Raw genomic sequence first — 16,648 nt, 5'->3', positions numbered from 1 at the left:
TTATTATTTATTTCTTATTTATTAAACATTAATTATATTTACAATTATTTGATTAAAAATACCTTTATATTAAAAAAAATTATATATATATATGTTGTATTTATTATTTAATAAATTAGTATATATCAGAACCAATGATAAAGTGTATATAAAACAAAAAAACTTGGCTAAAAATGAAATAGTTTCATATAAAATGATTGCACGCAGAATAATAATAATTATTCACTTAAATATTTTAAATAAAGACCATATTGCAGAAAAAATTGTTTAAAACAAAACAAGAAACAGTTAAAAATTAAATTGTTTAATATATTAACGAAAAAATCACATAGTAATAAGCCACATTCCTTTTGGGTCACCATGATCGGTCCCATTGCGCTAAAGAAATTGAAATACTAAGTAATTAAACTATTAGTGTAAGGAAAAAAAAATAATTTTCTTTTTATAAATTTAATGAATATATTTTTGTTTCTTTCAAGTAAATGCTGATTTATGTGTAGAGCATAATTCTTATTAACTAAATTATAATTAATTATATGTATAATAGTAATATATAAAAGTATGTATTTTATTTCCAATTTTTAATATATTCATAAACATTTTTTAATTATAATAATAAAAATATAGTATTGTATATAAATTTCTTAATTCAATTTTACCAAAAGTTCAATCATTTTCAAAAAGTATAATATTTATGTTATTGAATTTAGAATAACATATGTATATGAGTTTGAAATTGTTGCCTAATTTATATGTGTCAAATTGTTTTAATGAGTGCAAATGTTGAATTATATTAAGTTGAGAAATGTTCCACAAATAAGTAGTTTTTACATATTGAAGTATACGTATGTAACTGATTTTGTAAGTAAATTAAATATAATAAAATGTCAAACATATTCAGTAAGACTTTATGGGTATTATTCATATTGGGAAATCTGAAAAAAAAAATAAATACAAAAATTATAGTTATCACAATAAATTTGATGCATATTTATAATAATCAGTCTGCATTAGGGTTCTTAATCGGAAAACTTTCCCGGGAATTCGGAAATTTCTTTGTAATATATGTATATAAAATTTTGTATATATATTTTGCTAAGAACAATAGGTAATAAGTTACATGGATGAGAAAAAACACTTGCTTGGACATGTCAAATTTTGACACCCTCTAACTCAGAGAGTTCTTGAGCGATTGTTGAAAAAATGTGTCCAAATTACTATCCAATAGGACTAACCTTGGTGCAAATTTCAGACCGATCGGAAGACATCGATTTGAAAAGTTGAATCACTTGACATGAAATCCCCCATATATAAAAGACATTTGAGGAGCTGCAGAACAAAAGGTTCTTTTTTGAAAATTTAAAAATTTTGGGAAATTGATGTAAAAATACCAAAAAATTAATTTGTTTTTTCTCATCCATGTAACTTATTACCTATTGTTCTTAGCAAAATATATATACAAAATTTTATATACATATATTACAAAGAAATTTCCGAATTAAATACTGGAAACAGAAAGTCAATTGACACAGAAGAATTATGATTTAATCAAAACAAAGAATCGATGATGAATGTTCTCCTAACATTAAAAAGCTTGTAAAATTATTATTATTTATTATGATTTTTTTATCATTTGTTAACTTTTAAATTATTACAAGTTGAAATATAGAAAAAAATCAAATTTATATTGAGAGAAAACAAATTGAAATTGAGAAATCCAAATGAATATTGGGAAAATACAAATTGATTGTGCTAAATCCAATTTAATATTGGAAAAATATAAATTTTAACCCAGAAAAGCTAATTAAAATTCAAACTGTCTGTTTATACAGAGACTAAATTTGCTTATAACCCTAATGTATTTTTCAATGAACAAATAAAAATATACAAAAAATTAAATAAATACCTTGAAAAATTATATTATTTTTTTAACATCTGTAGCTGAAACAAAACCTGTATTCTGAGAAACAACGGTTTCACGCATGCGTGAAAATAATGTTGAATTGCGTACATTTAAAACGCCACTGCCTATAACACTATCGTTGGCATTTAGTTTAACAATAGTTGGTTTCCTTTTAACAATATTCACTGCACCAGCAGTTGAATTAGCCGACTGAGATGATACTTGATTTTTGGGTCCCATCATAAAGTAAGTACGTGGAGCAGAAGGTTTCTCTTTTGATTCTTCTCTCTTTAAGGGTATTTCATGTGATTTGTTTGCCGAAGCAGCTGAAGCAGGACCAGCCGTTTCATTGTTGGCAACATCATTTGGATTAACACGTACATTCGATGCATATTTAGAGGGTCTTAATTTTTCTGGTATCATATGCGATTTGATTTCCAGTTCTGTGGTATTGATGACTTCACAGTCGATTTGCATTAGAACAATATCGCCATTGTTTGATGGATCACCTGCTGGTAGCATTAGAGACATTTTAGGACGTGAACTTTTATTATAAACCGAAGCCGGTAATAAAATGTGATCCATATTGAAGGACAAAACATAGAAAGTATCATCCTGTCTTTTAATGCCCTTAAAAAGTCTCAAATATTCTTCACTAATTCTTGGCTTGAATATGTCCAATGAATTACGATCTCCCTCTACATTCAGTTTTGTGTGCTTTTGTTGCGTTTCCGAATCCAAGATGATTTTGCGTTTTTGTTTCGTACCAATTGGGGCCTGTAGGGGTAAATCGTAGTCCATGTAAGATCCAGAGCCAAATTTAAAATGTTCCATATGTTCATAGTCGTTGCCAATACCAGTGCCAGTCAAATTCAAGTAGTCATTGCCGCCAATCCATTTATGTAAATTCCTTGCCAATCGCATATTTTCCTGTGTAGCATTTCCATAAGTTGTCGTAGTTTCCGTTGCCGATATTATCGTAGACCTTTTTATGGGCGGTTCATCCTTAGTCGAAGTACCATTCAACTTATCCGCTGTGGTACGATTAACCGGCCTTAAGAAATGTAACGGCGGTGGTGGCATATTTGCCATTTCAGTTTCACGCTTACTGCGATTTGTCTGTTCGTGAAATTCGTGTTCATTTGGAACCCACAACAAACGTCGGCCTGTTTGAGCAACTGGTTCATCGTTCACAGTTGTTTCGATCGCATTCTCAAGTGCTGATTTATTTAAATAATTTTGAAAGTTTCCAACATTCAATGTCACCATAAATGCCATGGCAAAGAGAACAGCAACATTTTTCTTAACAGTTGTCGCATTCATGCGCTGTTTGAAACCCTTATTTGTGAATGAACCGGAATTAGCAGGCTTTGGAGCAATTTTAACATGGTGTGTGGTTGATGTTGTTGTTGTGCTACCACAATTATTACTGTTCGCACTGCCACAATGTTCCAAATGTTGTTCGGCATTATTCAAAAGATATGATGTATCGATTGCATTTAATACAGCTCCACCATTCTTTCCATCCATATTAAGGGTATTTAAAATGAACTCACTAACATTTCCATGTTTACAGTTGCAGGTTTGAGCGAATGCCATCAGTTGTGAACGTAATGAGGAATTTTCCTTGAAGAAAAAGAAACAGAATACAATAGAGATTAATGCGTTATTAAAAAAAATATTTGTGGGATATCACGACATAAATAAAGAAGACTTAAGTTAAGCCCTAATGTTACTTTTCAAGTTTAATAGCTTCTCATTTGCCACTTGCTATTGGAAATGGTTTGGTTTATTTGAATGTTGCAAGAAATAGTTAAAGTCTTTGGAGTACTTATTGTTCGGAAAAAATTAAATTATTAATTCTAAAATTATCACCGACAAAGCGCGGACGCTAATTTTAAAATGACATGTGATTGCGTTATTGAAAGTTTGTTATATAAACCCTTTTCAAAATTAAAAACATTTTTCCTCCACTTTTCTAAAAAAATACAAATTTTTCCATCAGGAAGTTCCACGTAGACATCCCACAATTACAACAACGGGATTCCATTAATTATTAGTCTTGCGCCATTCTGGTAAATTTGTTGGGAGTGCACTACATGACTTAGACGGAAATATTGAAGATATTGCACCCCAGTTGCTGTCGTCAAACCGGTAAACACTCATAAGAGTATAGGGTCGGCGACCACATACACAAGCCGTTCAGATGATAAGGTGGACATTAAGGGAAACGAAACCGACAGTGTTGAGCCCTCGACAACAATGGAACCAAAGTATCCCCTGCTAACACTCTTAAAGTTTCCCAAAAAGTGTACAACATCCACAAAGAAGGTGAAGAAATTTGGACCAGGATTTACATTTTAGACAGCTCTTATCGATCGATATGATCTAATCGGAAGATCAGTTTCGATTTATGGCAGTTGGTTGAAGGTTGGCTCTGAGATGAGATCGCTGTTCATAGAATCTGACTGGGCTAAGGATGTCGCGATTGTCAATTGTCGTAACAAGAATTTCTTTGAATTCTTAAGGGCCTCAATTGGCTAGTTTGGAGAACGTATCACTGAAGGTAGTAACAGTGTGGATTCCACTGGCTTTATTGGCCACACAGAACGTTAATATTCTTACAGACCAGTGGAGAGATTTCTGATTCGTTGTGTATCGAAAATCCCTTGAATTCTTGAATGGGGTGAAGGGTGTTGTCAATTTTTGTCTTGGCAATGTTATTTTTCGGTACTCGAAACATGACAAGACCAAATAAGCTGCTAGTGGTGCAGATAAATCTACAAAACTGTGAGGTAGATGCGGAAGAAATCTTATCATTCCTAATCCAACCCCATACGGGCGGGTCCCAATCTAAAAAGCTTGAATTAAATTTAAGGTTTGCGGATTAGGTGTTACGGGATACACGGATTCGTGGTAAACAATTTGAAGTTTTCTTGTCAGGAGATATAATAAATGTTTAAATTAATTGGTTACATTCTATATTGTAAGATTTCAAAACACAACATACTACTGCATTAGAATCTTATAGAATTTTCTTTAAATTGTCGGTTTTCGGCATATGGGACAACGGCAGACTATTGCAGAGTGAGTGGGAACGAAGATGAGTGGACGACTATGGAGCATATTAATTGCCAATGTACTGGACTTTAACGTGGTTATGTCGACAATTCCATGAGGGATTAGAATATGTTGGGGACTGTAGGCCAGAGGCTTTATTAGGGGATTGTAGTGACTATATGCTGGATAATTATGTTAGGTTTAAGATTCCAGTTCTCATTTATGTTTCCAAATCGTATGTCCTAAGATATTTCCTGGAATTATTGGTTCTATTCTTCGTAGCTTTCTTTTCATCTAAATTATCTCATATCTCTTTTATTCATTCATTTTTGCACAGAATCACAATGGAGTGGGAATGTACTTTTATACACTATCATTCTAAACTAAACTTATAACTACCATCGTGATTTTGTACTTATTTTTATTTGAAGAGGTGATCCAGAAAAATGCTTCTAAAAATATTTAATTGGGATCAAGCTACACTTTTTAAGTCGATGCCTTAAAGTATACTTTAGAAATTAAACTGAAAAGCGATTAATTAAATGGTAAATAATGATGATTAATCATACAAAACCAAGCATGTGCTTTTATTTGGTTACAACATCCATATTTTTTGTATTTTGTTTTTTAAATTTTACAAAACAAGAATACATTTAACTTTAATTAAGTTTAGGCCGGCCGATGTTGTTTAATGAGCCAGTCATTCATATAAACATAACCGTATCTATATCATCTTTTATGTCGTAGATTTGTTATTTTCTAACAAATATGTATGTGATTAACACAATTTCCATACAATTGTTAAATGTTTATTTACTTTAATACATGTTATATTGCACATTATTAGGTAGTTGGCAAAATATAGTTATTTTCTGTTTAAATTATATGTTCAATGAACTTAAGATTACGGAGAATACTTGTATGTATGCTAAATTCCATGTTCGGTTAAGTGTGTGTATTACAGAGTATGTAGGCTTTCAACGCTGGAAACATTCATCCGCATATGTATGAAGTACAGACGTAAAAGTAGGTAAACACATACATACATAGTATCTATTTATTCATATTTGTTGCTTTTTTTGTTGGTTATTTCGGGTTTGTTGTGGATAAAAGACTGGTAAATAACAAATGACTAATACTTTTTATTTATTTCATTTAATACGAGTATGTTGTATTTATATAAATGTATAAAAAAAGAGAAAGGTAAGAGTAATGTTACTTTTAAATAGTATTTATGATGCACAAACTATTACAATGTGAAATATAAAAAACTGAAATGTTAGTTCGAAAGTACTATAACAATACATTTGCGAAATTTAATTAATCATTTCAATTTTTGTTTTCAAAATTTCATCATATTTTCATTATCTGTTGAAAAAACACTTTAGCCATTTAAAGTTGCTCTATTTGATTGTCTAACAGATCAGTGAAATAAAATTTTGTACAGAAAAATGGATATTTTGCAAAAATAATAACTTGAAATTCCATGGTTCAATAATTATTTGTAAATTATTTTAAGAGCATCTTTTATATTAGTGAAATAATCAAAAATATGTATATGACAAACAATTTCATGGAATATTGTTTTTTGAAATTTCCGGGAATTAATGTGCAAAATTTACAATTTAATAACAAAAAATTCACTGAAATTTATTGTTGTGGTATAGGTAAGGGGATATTTAGAGAAAATAATGACAATAATACTGTTAGTATGAGTAATTGGTTGTATACAGTGAGTGAAAATACAATGGATACTTTTTGAAAACTATATTCCGTGATTTCAGTGACATTTTACCAAATAGAAGATCAATTCAATGTACTATTAAAATATAGTAAATATTAGCATTTTTAAACTTTAAAGCATTGGGAAATCAATGGAAACTTTTAAAGTTCCACAAGAAAGAAGACTAAAACAAAATAAAAATGTAAGAAAACGATGTAAAAGCACGTTATTTCAATATTTATTTTGATATTTTTTTTTTGGTAATTTGTTTCACACAATAAAAAGGCTAAATTCAAGATTTGTGAAAATTTAAAAAAACAATAATAAACGATTTGAATGCTGGTTTGAAGCTAAAAACTATCTGTGATAAATATTCGATAAATAAATTCGCAGTTTAACTCTTTGCGGTTTACTAACCACATTTTCTATAGTCTTTGAAACAGAGTTTATTGTCATCTATTGCCATTTTGCTTAACAATTATATTTTTTGAAGTCATCGTTTATGATTTTTTGGCAAAACTTTGCCGTCAGGGTGCTGGTTAGATAAATATATTAATTTGAAAATATTGTAAAAATCTATTTCAAAAATATTCGATTTCAAAAAAATTTACACTAAACAAAAATGTTTATCATAATTATTTTTAATGTCATGTGGTTAGTAAACTAACCACTTCAATCCACAAAAACCCATAGAATGGGGTGGTTTTTAATGTTTTGATAATTTTTTTCTTAAACTAATCTTGATTAATGTAAAAATGCAATTGTTTTGATTTTAAAACAATGAAAGAGTTAAAAAAATTAGAAATAAAAACTCAACATTTATGAAGAAGACCTTATAAAACTACACCATGACAAAATCATTTAATAGCAAGAGAGTTCAAGAAATTACCCTAAATGACTCTCCAGGAGGTTATCAATAATCTAAAATTGGAAATTAGTTATTGAACTGTTAACCGCAGGGTAAATTAGGTTGGCATTGGCTGCCCCGCGAAGTACCTTTTAATTCTAAAAAAAATCATAATACAATGTATAAGGCAGTGATGAGAAAACATTTCGTCCCCTCAATAAAACAATAGTGTATACATAAGTATATACACCATTATTTTTATTGCATAATAAGAATCTACACAACTGATTCTATATGTGGTCAAAACTTTGTGAAATTCTACTTCCACAAAGTGGGTCAAAAGATCAATTGGAATATTACTTTTGTTCCAGATGTCTACTAACACAAAAATTTTAAACTCAATTATTTCGAAATGGCAAAAAAATTATACACTATTGTTTTATTAAGGGGACGATTTGTAAAACGACAATGACCATAAAAATATGTAAAAATAAAATAGAGGTAGTCGTCGTGTTTTGCATATATCTCAGCCATTTGTGGATACAGCCATTAGCGGATATGTAGATGTATCAATCATATATGTAACTTATATAGAAGCATCGGAAAGTTGATTTCAACATACATACGGACATTTCTATATCGACTACGCAATCTATAACGATCCAGAATATATACTTAATGGGGTCGCAAATGAAAAATGTAAATGAAATTACAAAATCGGAATGACATTCACCACTCATGGTGAATGATATACAAATTTCCGGGAATGAACAGATTTGTTTATTATTTCCCGGGAATTAGAAACCCTATAAGATGTAACGATCAAAAATCATGCAATAAGTAAATCTAAACTTAACTTTCTGGAAAGAATATTTATTACTCTTATCAATTTCTATTTAGACACGAATTCATTGCACATTGCTGGCTTGTGCATTAAGGAAGGAAACATTGTATCGTAGCATCTTTTTTTGTTTGTTTGCTTTAAAAAAAATGCTAATTCTTATAAAATGTGAACTACTTATCAGTTACTAAACAATTATTAAACGAATGGATCGAAATGAAAAACAATAATAAAACGTATTTAAAGAAAACACTGGCTGGCTGGTCGCAGCCTAGTGATAAGATAAATTTCGTCAAGCTTAATAATGACAGTGGAGTGTCAAAAGGAACAAACAAGGTGATATGTTTATGTGTTTTTAAAATATAATGCATTTGTATTATGAAAACTATTACGTTTTAAAATATGTATAAAAGGTATATTTGATATGTTGAACGCAATAAATATTTGTAATTAACTTTATCAGATTGTAATATATTGAATGATTTCATTTCTCTTATTTGAATTTTACTTAAATGTGGTTGGTATGGTTTTGCTATTAAAACGCCATTATTAAATATAATTAAAAACATATTTGTTCAGGGTTTAAAAACAGACCCCCACTTTTAATGGAGTAAATAAATAGTTAATGAAAATACAAACAGTTCATGTTTCAAATAATACTCGCACAAATAAGAATTTATATACATACAAACTAGAATAAATATTAACATATGTATTCTCTCCTCTATTCCAAACTTATGCAATATTTGCTCATCACATTTAAGAAAATAACTTACCCCTTTTATCGAATAGTTCTCCTTTTCCAAATCGCTTATGCGATTCTCCAATCGTTCGACATATTCTTTTTTCTTTTTACGTGACAATGAGGCCGATTCACGATTTTTCAACATTCGCAATTGTTTTTTCAACTGTTTGTCATCGTTAAGACCCCTCAGCATAAGCAAATCGTTGCGATGACTTCTATGACTCAGTGATGCTCTGGCAGCAGCCATGGCAGCTGCAGAACGTGCATTCGATGACACGACTTTAGATGGTTGTTGCTTCACAATCATTGGTCCGGAGGCTTTAACCATCTTCGATACAAATTGTAAAGATTGCGAACTTGAAGATATGGCTGCTGGCGTCGAAGAATTGTTAATACTGGCAGACGATGGTAATGTCGAAGATGTGTTGTTACTGCTGGGATTGTTTGTTAATTTATTGGCGGTTATTATTTTACCATTAGCAGTTTTCATAATAATTTTGGGCATTTGACCATTGGCTGCCGTAATTTTTTTGCCGTTTGTATTCATTTTTTGCATCAAAGCTTTGAAATCATTTGAGGAAAGGAATATAGTTTTAGGTTTGGCATTAGGTGGTGATGTTACTTTTGAATTAGCTCCACTAGCAGCAGTAGCGCCATTGTTTGGAGATGCCAACACCTTAACAGTTTGTGATACATTTGTTTTGCTTGCTGGAGATTTGTTCTCAATTTTAATAGCTGTAGGTGCTTTAATATTAACCACCGGATTAACGGTGGTTAACGGTACAGTTTGTACAGGAATAATAGTACCTTGTACAAAGTTTGCTGGGGGTACACTCTGTAGTGTGGTCACAGGTAGTACCGGCAATGTTATCGGCAATAAGCTAGTGGCAACCGAGGCCGTTGTTATTGGCAATTCATTTTCCGTGATCACTACGGGACCAGTAGAAACAGAACTGTTTTCAAATTGTTGCGCAGATTGTAGTGGAGAAGTTGCATTCATTTGAATGTCACGGTCTAATTTTTCATTTTTAAATTTTATAAACTCTAAGAGGTCATCATCCTGTTCTTGGGTCATAGAACTTTTATAATGTTGTGACATAGAAGCCACCGACGAGGCATCACTCTGTACACCACTTGTGGAACTACCACTAGAACTTGTACAGCTACCAGTGGGCGAGGGTGTGTTACGACAATTCTCATTTAGTTTCATAATAGTATCGCGTGTCAAATCATCAATTTTAACATCATCGTCATTTAGGAAATTAATAAAATCATCCGGATTAAAATGATCATCATCTATCGATGTGGGTGATGATGTACGACCGGGAGTTTCATATGGCGATGAGTAACCTGCAGATTGTTGAGATGTAGCAGGTGAAGGAAATGCCGAAAAGTTAAAATGAAATTCATTTTCCAAATTTGGTTGTGTTTCATCTTTAACAAAATGCTGCTGATGCTGCGGTGCTGGTTTTTGCTCGACATTATTTTTCTCCGGTTCAGGTATTGTCATATCAAAATCATTTTGATTAAATGCATTTGTAAACGCATTTATATCTAATGAAGCATCCAAGTGGGAGTCGGTAGAACGTATTATCTCATCTAAATCTTCCAGACTATAGTCTCCCGGTTGAGGCATAAACGATGCTATTTCATCTGCAAAATTATATTGAAAATAATTTATTGTATTATAAGCTACTTTCATAATTTATTTTGCACTTAATTATTCAATAGCTTAAATATGGTTTAAACGAATTAAAAGAAACTGAAACAATGCGTTTTGTCTTTCTTATCTGCCATGGCTGAACGTCAGTTCAAGTTTTGATTATTAATTTGCATAACAGACAAAAAATATACACTAAATATGTATGTAGTATATTTTCAAATAAAAACTAACGTCTCAACAAGGTGAACATACTACATCTTTTGCAATAAGTGAACGAATGAATGTGAGTGATTGAGCGATGAACAAGTGGCTTCATATTAGATGAAGAGGGTTTTAAGAGTTGAATAAAGAGAGCAAAGAAGCAACAAATAAAAACCAATTTCAATAATACTTTTATTTACCTATGCATGTATGAATGTATATTTTAAAAAGATACATATTCACGTCACCATTTTTAACACTAGCGGAAATACCAATTACGTACATACTTTTGCAGAAACGCAACAATAAATACAGTCGTTGTCAAAACAATGGAAACTTTTTGAAATATTTAATTAATAGGTCAAAACCCAAAAAAAATACAAAGTAATTATTTCAGTATTTCATTAATATATCGATATAACAGGAGCCTCTATCTTAGATTTCCACGAAAATGAGTTTTTGATGACAAAATATTCGCAAACAAGTCCACATTTGTATTATAAATTTCAAAGAAAACTAAATATTTTTATAATAAATATAAAAAAAATAATAATAAAATCATCGATACAAATAGCAATTAATAAGAAATAACCAGTTCTAATTAGTGGTGAATGGTAAGAATTGAAACGAGAAAATCGAAAACATTAATTCGCATAATTTAAATGTCCTTTGACAAATTGAATACGAGCGGTGAGTTTTTTTTAAATAGCTTTTCACGGGGATTGGGAACTAAGCCCTGCCTCATATGTCCTGCTGCTAACAGTTGAAGAATTATCCTCCAATTTTAGATCATTGATAAGCTTCCTTTTTAGGACATTCTTAAACTCCCTTGCTATTAAACTATCTTGTCTTGGTGTTGTTTTACAATGTTTCACTCCAAAATATTAGTTTTCAATTGAAATTTTTGCATAATTTTTGAAACTGCAGATTTATTTAATTTAATTTGAATTTTATTTATCAAAATTAAATATAAAATTAATTTTGTTTTAGTATTTTTCTTGAAAACTTTAAGTTTCCATTTCCATACGAAATATAGTTTTCAAAAAAAGTTTCCATTGTATTGTCACTCACTGTTTGTAGATATATAAACAATAATACCTATCACACTAACTTTTAGCATGTCAACTCCTATAACTTTAGAAATACACACAGTTTCGGTTTTCGTTAACCCGAAATTAATCAGGCCTGAAGTTTGGAAATGGGATTAGAAATAAAATATAATGTTAAATATGTATTATTATATTTCATAAACCTAATTAATGTGACTTAAAAAGTTGTTCATAATTTTGTCTCCCATAATGTTTAAAATTTGTTAACTTCAACAAGTACCTTAAAAAATACAAATTAGAATTTAACATTTTCCATCTAAGACAAATTAATATTTTCCAGTTACTTTTTAAAACACATGTCAATTTAGTGGGCGTTAGAGCGTTTAACAAAATTAAAGTGTAATTCGACACACTCATTCATGCTGGTGTTGCCTTTCAAAAAATAAATATTAAAGAAAAACTAGTGAGAGAGCAATCTTTTCAAAATAATCATTATTTTCTCTTATCAAATTGGAATTGTTATGAACAGATAATAAAAACAAATAACAAGAAGTTAAAAAAACCCATATACAATATTTTTCAGAATTCTTTCAACATGAAATGAAAATATTGTGTACATGTATACAGCGGAGTACTTTTAGTTACGATACTCACAACAATTGTGTTATCTTTTGTTACCATTAAAAAGATTTCGTAAACGTTCAGTTATGATAAGATTGGATTGATTTTTGTTAACTTTTCAGTTGTTGGTACATACAAAATGCGCTAGATTTTGTTTAATACAATAAAACAAAAATATGTATACAATTAAGTTTTTAATCGATATTTTAAAAAAATATATATATTTTTAATAATCTATACTAAAATTCTAAGGTAAACAAAAGTTAAATTTATTTTCGAAATACACTTTTTAATAATCTAAATATTTACACACATATTTCATAATCTTAGTTATATATTAACTTTTAAAAGAAAATAAAACTTAGAACAATATTAATAATGACTTTTCGTAAGTACGTATTATTAGCTTTTTATTTTTAATTTTTGATTTAGACCAATGATTAACCATTTAACATTTTATCAGTTTCTTAGATGGGTTGCATACTTTTTTTCAAGATAACATTATGAAGGTACTATTTTCAAACACTACAGACTAAGTACTAAGTTATAATTGAGTAAATGGGTATTAAGTTAACATTCACACATGTATGAACATTTTGTGTGCATCCCGCATATCATATTTATTTAATTTAATAAGGTTTCATGTCCTTTCATGCAAAAACAATTTCCCGCATATTTTTAAAATGTACAAAATTACAATTTAATTAAAAATAAAACAATTTTGTAAATCAACATTAACCACAGGCAGACATGTGTTATTTTGTTACCAATATAGTTCTTTGAGTATACACAAATAACGTTAACTTAAATGCATACAAATCAAAAATGTTTTTTTATTGATTATGGGGTGTCATTGTGTAATGAATTACGAAAATAACCCCCACAATCTAATATATAACTACTATCTACTTTACTAGAGATTATTGTATGCATATTCCGACTGCACTCTGAGACATGCGGATCGCTTGAAATATAAAGAATTCAAGTCCAATCATTAAATTCGACCTTTTATACTATCTTTGATCGAGTTTAATAAGGGTTAGAAACGAATTAAGAGAAATTATATATTAAAAAAATTTTAGTTAGGAACGAAAATCTATAGAGATGCTTAATTAACCCCACTTTGTTCATTAATCTTTAAATTTATAAAAGATTTATAGAACTAAATTACTATACAGTATTTGTTTGTTCAATTTTAAAATGAATAAGATTATTGTTGTAAAATTGTTGTTGATCTCGCTTTGTTTTGAAGTTAAAGTGTAAACGAAGAACCGGTTTAGTAACTGTCTGATGGCCGTCTAGGGCTTAATTCTGAATAAATGAAAAAAAAAATACGATGAGTGATAATACAATATAAACTTTTTTGGAAAACTATGCTCCCTAATTTCAGATTTCAAAAACATGACCTTTTACCAAATATAGTAAATTTCTAATATAAATTCAAATTTACTAGGTTTTCTATTAAAATATAGTAAATACCTTCCTTTACTAAAGTATACTTTAAGATAAAAATTTAAAACAATATTGAAAAACAAGTCTGAAAAAATTTATTTGTTTAATCAATTTTTTTTTTTCAAAAAAAAATTTCACGCAATTTAGTTATTTTACCAATAACATTTTTCAGGCAATTTATTCCTATTTCATCCCCTCTGGATCCGCGCCTGAGCTGAATAGTTGATTTTTGTACTATGAACTAAAATGAAAGGTCATTTTATTTAACTATAAACCACAAGTCTACTGTAGATGTAGGGTATTTTATAACCGTCAGTCTTTATCACCACCAATCAATAAAACCAAACAATCGAGAGAGTGTAAAAAAGAGATTGAAAAATATCACAAACGTCAACATTTATTTTAGCTGTTCATTAAAAATAAAACCTGTTTTCTTATACGAATAACATCCATACATGCTGTTGATAAACAAGATTTTAATGTTTCATAGATTTTACCCCGGCAAAAGAAAATGGAACGCGCTCAAGCCATTTTTATATAAAACAGAGCTAGCTAGCTATATGTAGGTAGCTTCGTGTATTTTATAAAATTAATAGAAACGATACAGTAATTTACTCACATACCATATATACCTGCTTATAAATAAAATAATACAAACGCATTATTTAATTCTTAACAAAAGAGAAACTTCTAGCTAAACATTTTACCAGACAATATGTTTCATTATAATTAATATAAAAACATAGGTGGGTATAAGAAAATACAATATTTTTGTATTTATAATTGCATTCAAAATTTATTCTATGCAAAAAAAAATTAGAATAATAACAACAACTATTATGGCACAAATTTATTATAAAAAGTGAAGGGCGTATAATATAGACGAACAATTTTTTGTATTTGAGTACTACAACAAATAATTATATTTTATTTATGAAGAATTATTGAATGAGTCTCTATTTTGCCATCTTTTTTACTACACACAATACGTAATTGCACTACACAAAAACAATCTACCACTCACTATTCCATACATACAAACAATCGCACACAATCACTCACTCAACCAATCATCATTATGTATTTAATGCAAAATTTCTCACCGTAAAAGTTTTCATTGTCCACATCCATTTTAAATGTGTTTTCTATTATCAATTTACTAATTTTTGCATTATTTCACTTGTTTACATATGTAATTCTTGGAATATGTTGTATTTGGTGAATTTTTTCATCACAATCTTGATTTTATTTCAAAAACCACCGGCCGTACGAAAGAGATATTCCAAAGAATTGTCGACGAGGCAAAAGTTGAACGGCAACTGAAAAGAAAATGTCAAAATTTCTTTTAGCATCAATACTGCGTTGCCAACTATAACAATGAAGTCATTTTAGAGATTTTTCCAACAAATAAAATCATTAAATAGGCTATTTTTATTTAAATAAAATATGAATTGTTTTAAATTTAAAAAAAAGTACAAATATGTATGTCCCCTTTTACAATGCAGAAATTGAAAGGCAGACAGACGAAGTTTGTGGGCGAGGGGTTAAAGAGGTAGAGTGTGTATTACACAGGTTTAGGTTAGTTCAAAAGAGAATGAGAAAAATGTCTGAGTTTCAATTTCTATATTGAAAGCATTAAAGAACCAAAAATGCAAGCATTAAAAATAATGTTGAAATTTAAATAAAGAATTAAGGGTTTATTCATAATAAAATTTTTATTTTTTGTTGCTTTTTTCATAATATTTTTGTTTTGTTAGTAGCTATGTAATTAACATCTGAAGTGGCTATAATTTTGCCTATGTTGAATTTGAAAGTCCAATTAAAACCTTTGAAGGACTTTTACGCAATTGCTTGTTAAACTTGCAAAAATTTTAAAAATAAAACGTATTATTTTAAATGTCCCGTTAATTAATTTTATTTTATCATGCATCTGGCATCACTTTTAAATTGTTTGCTTCTGTTTTGCTCATGTCGAATTTATACGAGGTGACAACGGTTTTACAAAAACAACAACAGGTCCATAGCAGAACAAGCAAGGTACAATTATTAGAAAGTACGTTCTCAATTATACATTCCCTATAACGTCAAACAAAAGAAAATTAGAAAAAAACAAAACGAAATGTCTAAGACCAAAAAAAATAATTAAACAAATTTTTGTGTATTTACTTTTTTTCCTAAAATATTCAATTCAAATAAATTTTTTTCCAAATAAATATGTGTAATTTTTAATATAACGTGCAAAACATTGAGAAAACAAAATAAAAAGTGATTAGAGTAAATGCGTTATTTGACGTTGTAGGGGTAAATATTGAAAACTCTCCCTAATAATTGTACCTGGTTGATTCTACCATGAACAGGTCTTGGCAAATGTCAGAGCAATAATTTTTGATTTATATGAAAAATTAAAAAAAAAATTATTAAAACTTAAACTTGTATAAACATTTAAATAGTGGTGGTTACTGTATTTATGTAGAAAATAACTATTTTGTTAATAAGCATAGAATCAAGGCGTATTTAACAAGGTGACAGCAGTGGCGAATTGA

General features: G+C 29.3%; 1 protein-coding gene across 1 annotated transcript; it reads right to left on the bottom strand.

Moving 5' to 3' along the window:
* Atf6 (bZIP_ATF6 domain-containing protein ATf6) lies at nucleotides 1–15,407 on the bottom strand. Its single transcript, XM_065514388.1, has 4 exons — nucleotides 15,209–15,407; nucleotides 9,151–10,772; nucleotides 1,907–3,529; nucleotides 1–935 (listed from the first exon to the last, which is right to left on the bottom strand). The coding sequence occupies exons 1-3, from the start codon at nucleotides 15,234–15,236 to the stop codon at nucleotides 1,916–1,918; spliced, it is 3,264 nt and encodes a 1,087-aa protein (XP_065370460.1). The 5' UTR covers nucleotides 15,237–15,407; the 3' UTR covers nucleotides 1–935; nucleotides 1,907–1,915.
* Nucleotides 15,408–16,648: the final 1,241 nt, after the last annotated feature.

Source organism: Calliphora vicina, chromosome 5 (assembly GCF_958450345.1).
Source record: "Calliphora vicina chromosome 5, idCalVici1.1, whole genome shotgun sequence".
Lineage (NCBI taxonomy): Eukaryota > Metazoa > Arthropoda > Insecta > Diptera > Calliphoridae > Calliphora > Calliphora vicina.
This window is presented reverse-complemented; position numbering and strand designations above follow the sequence as displayed.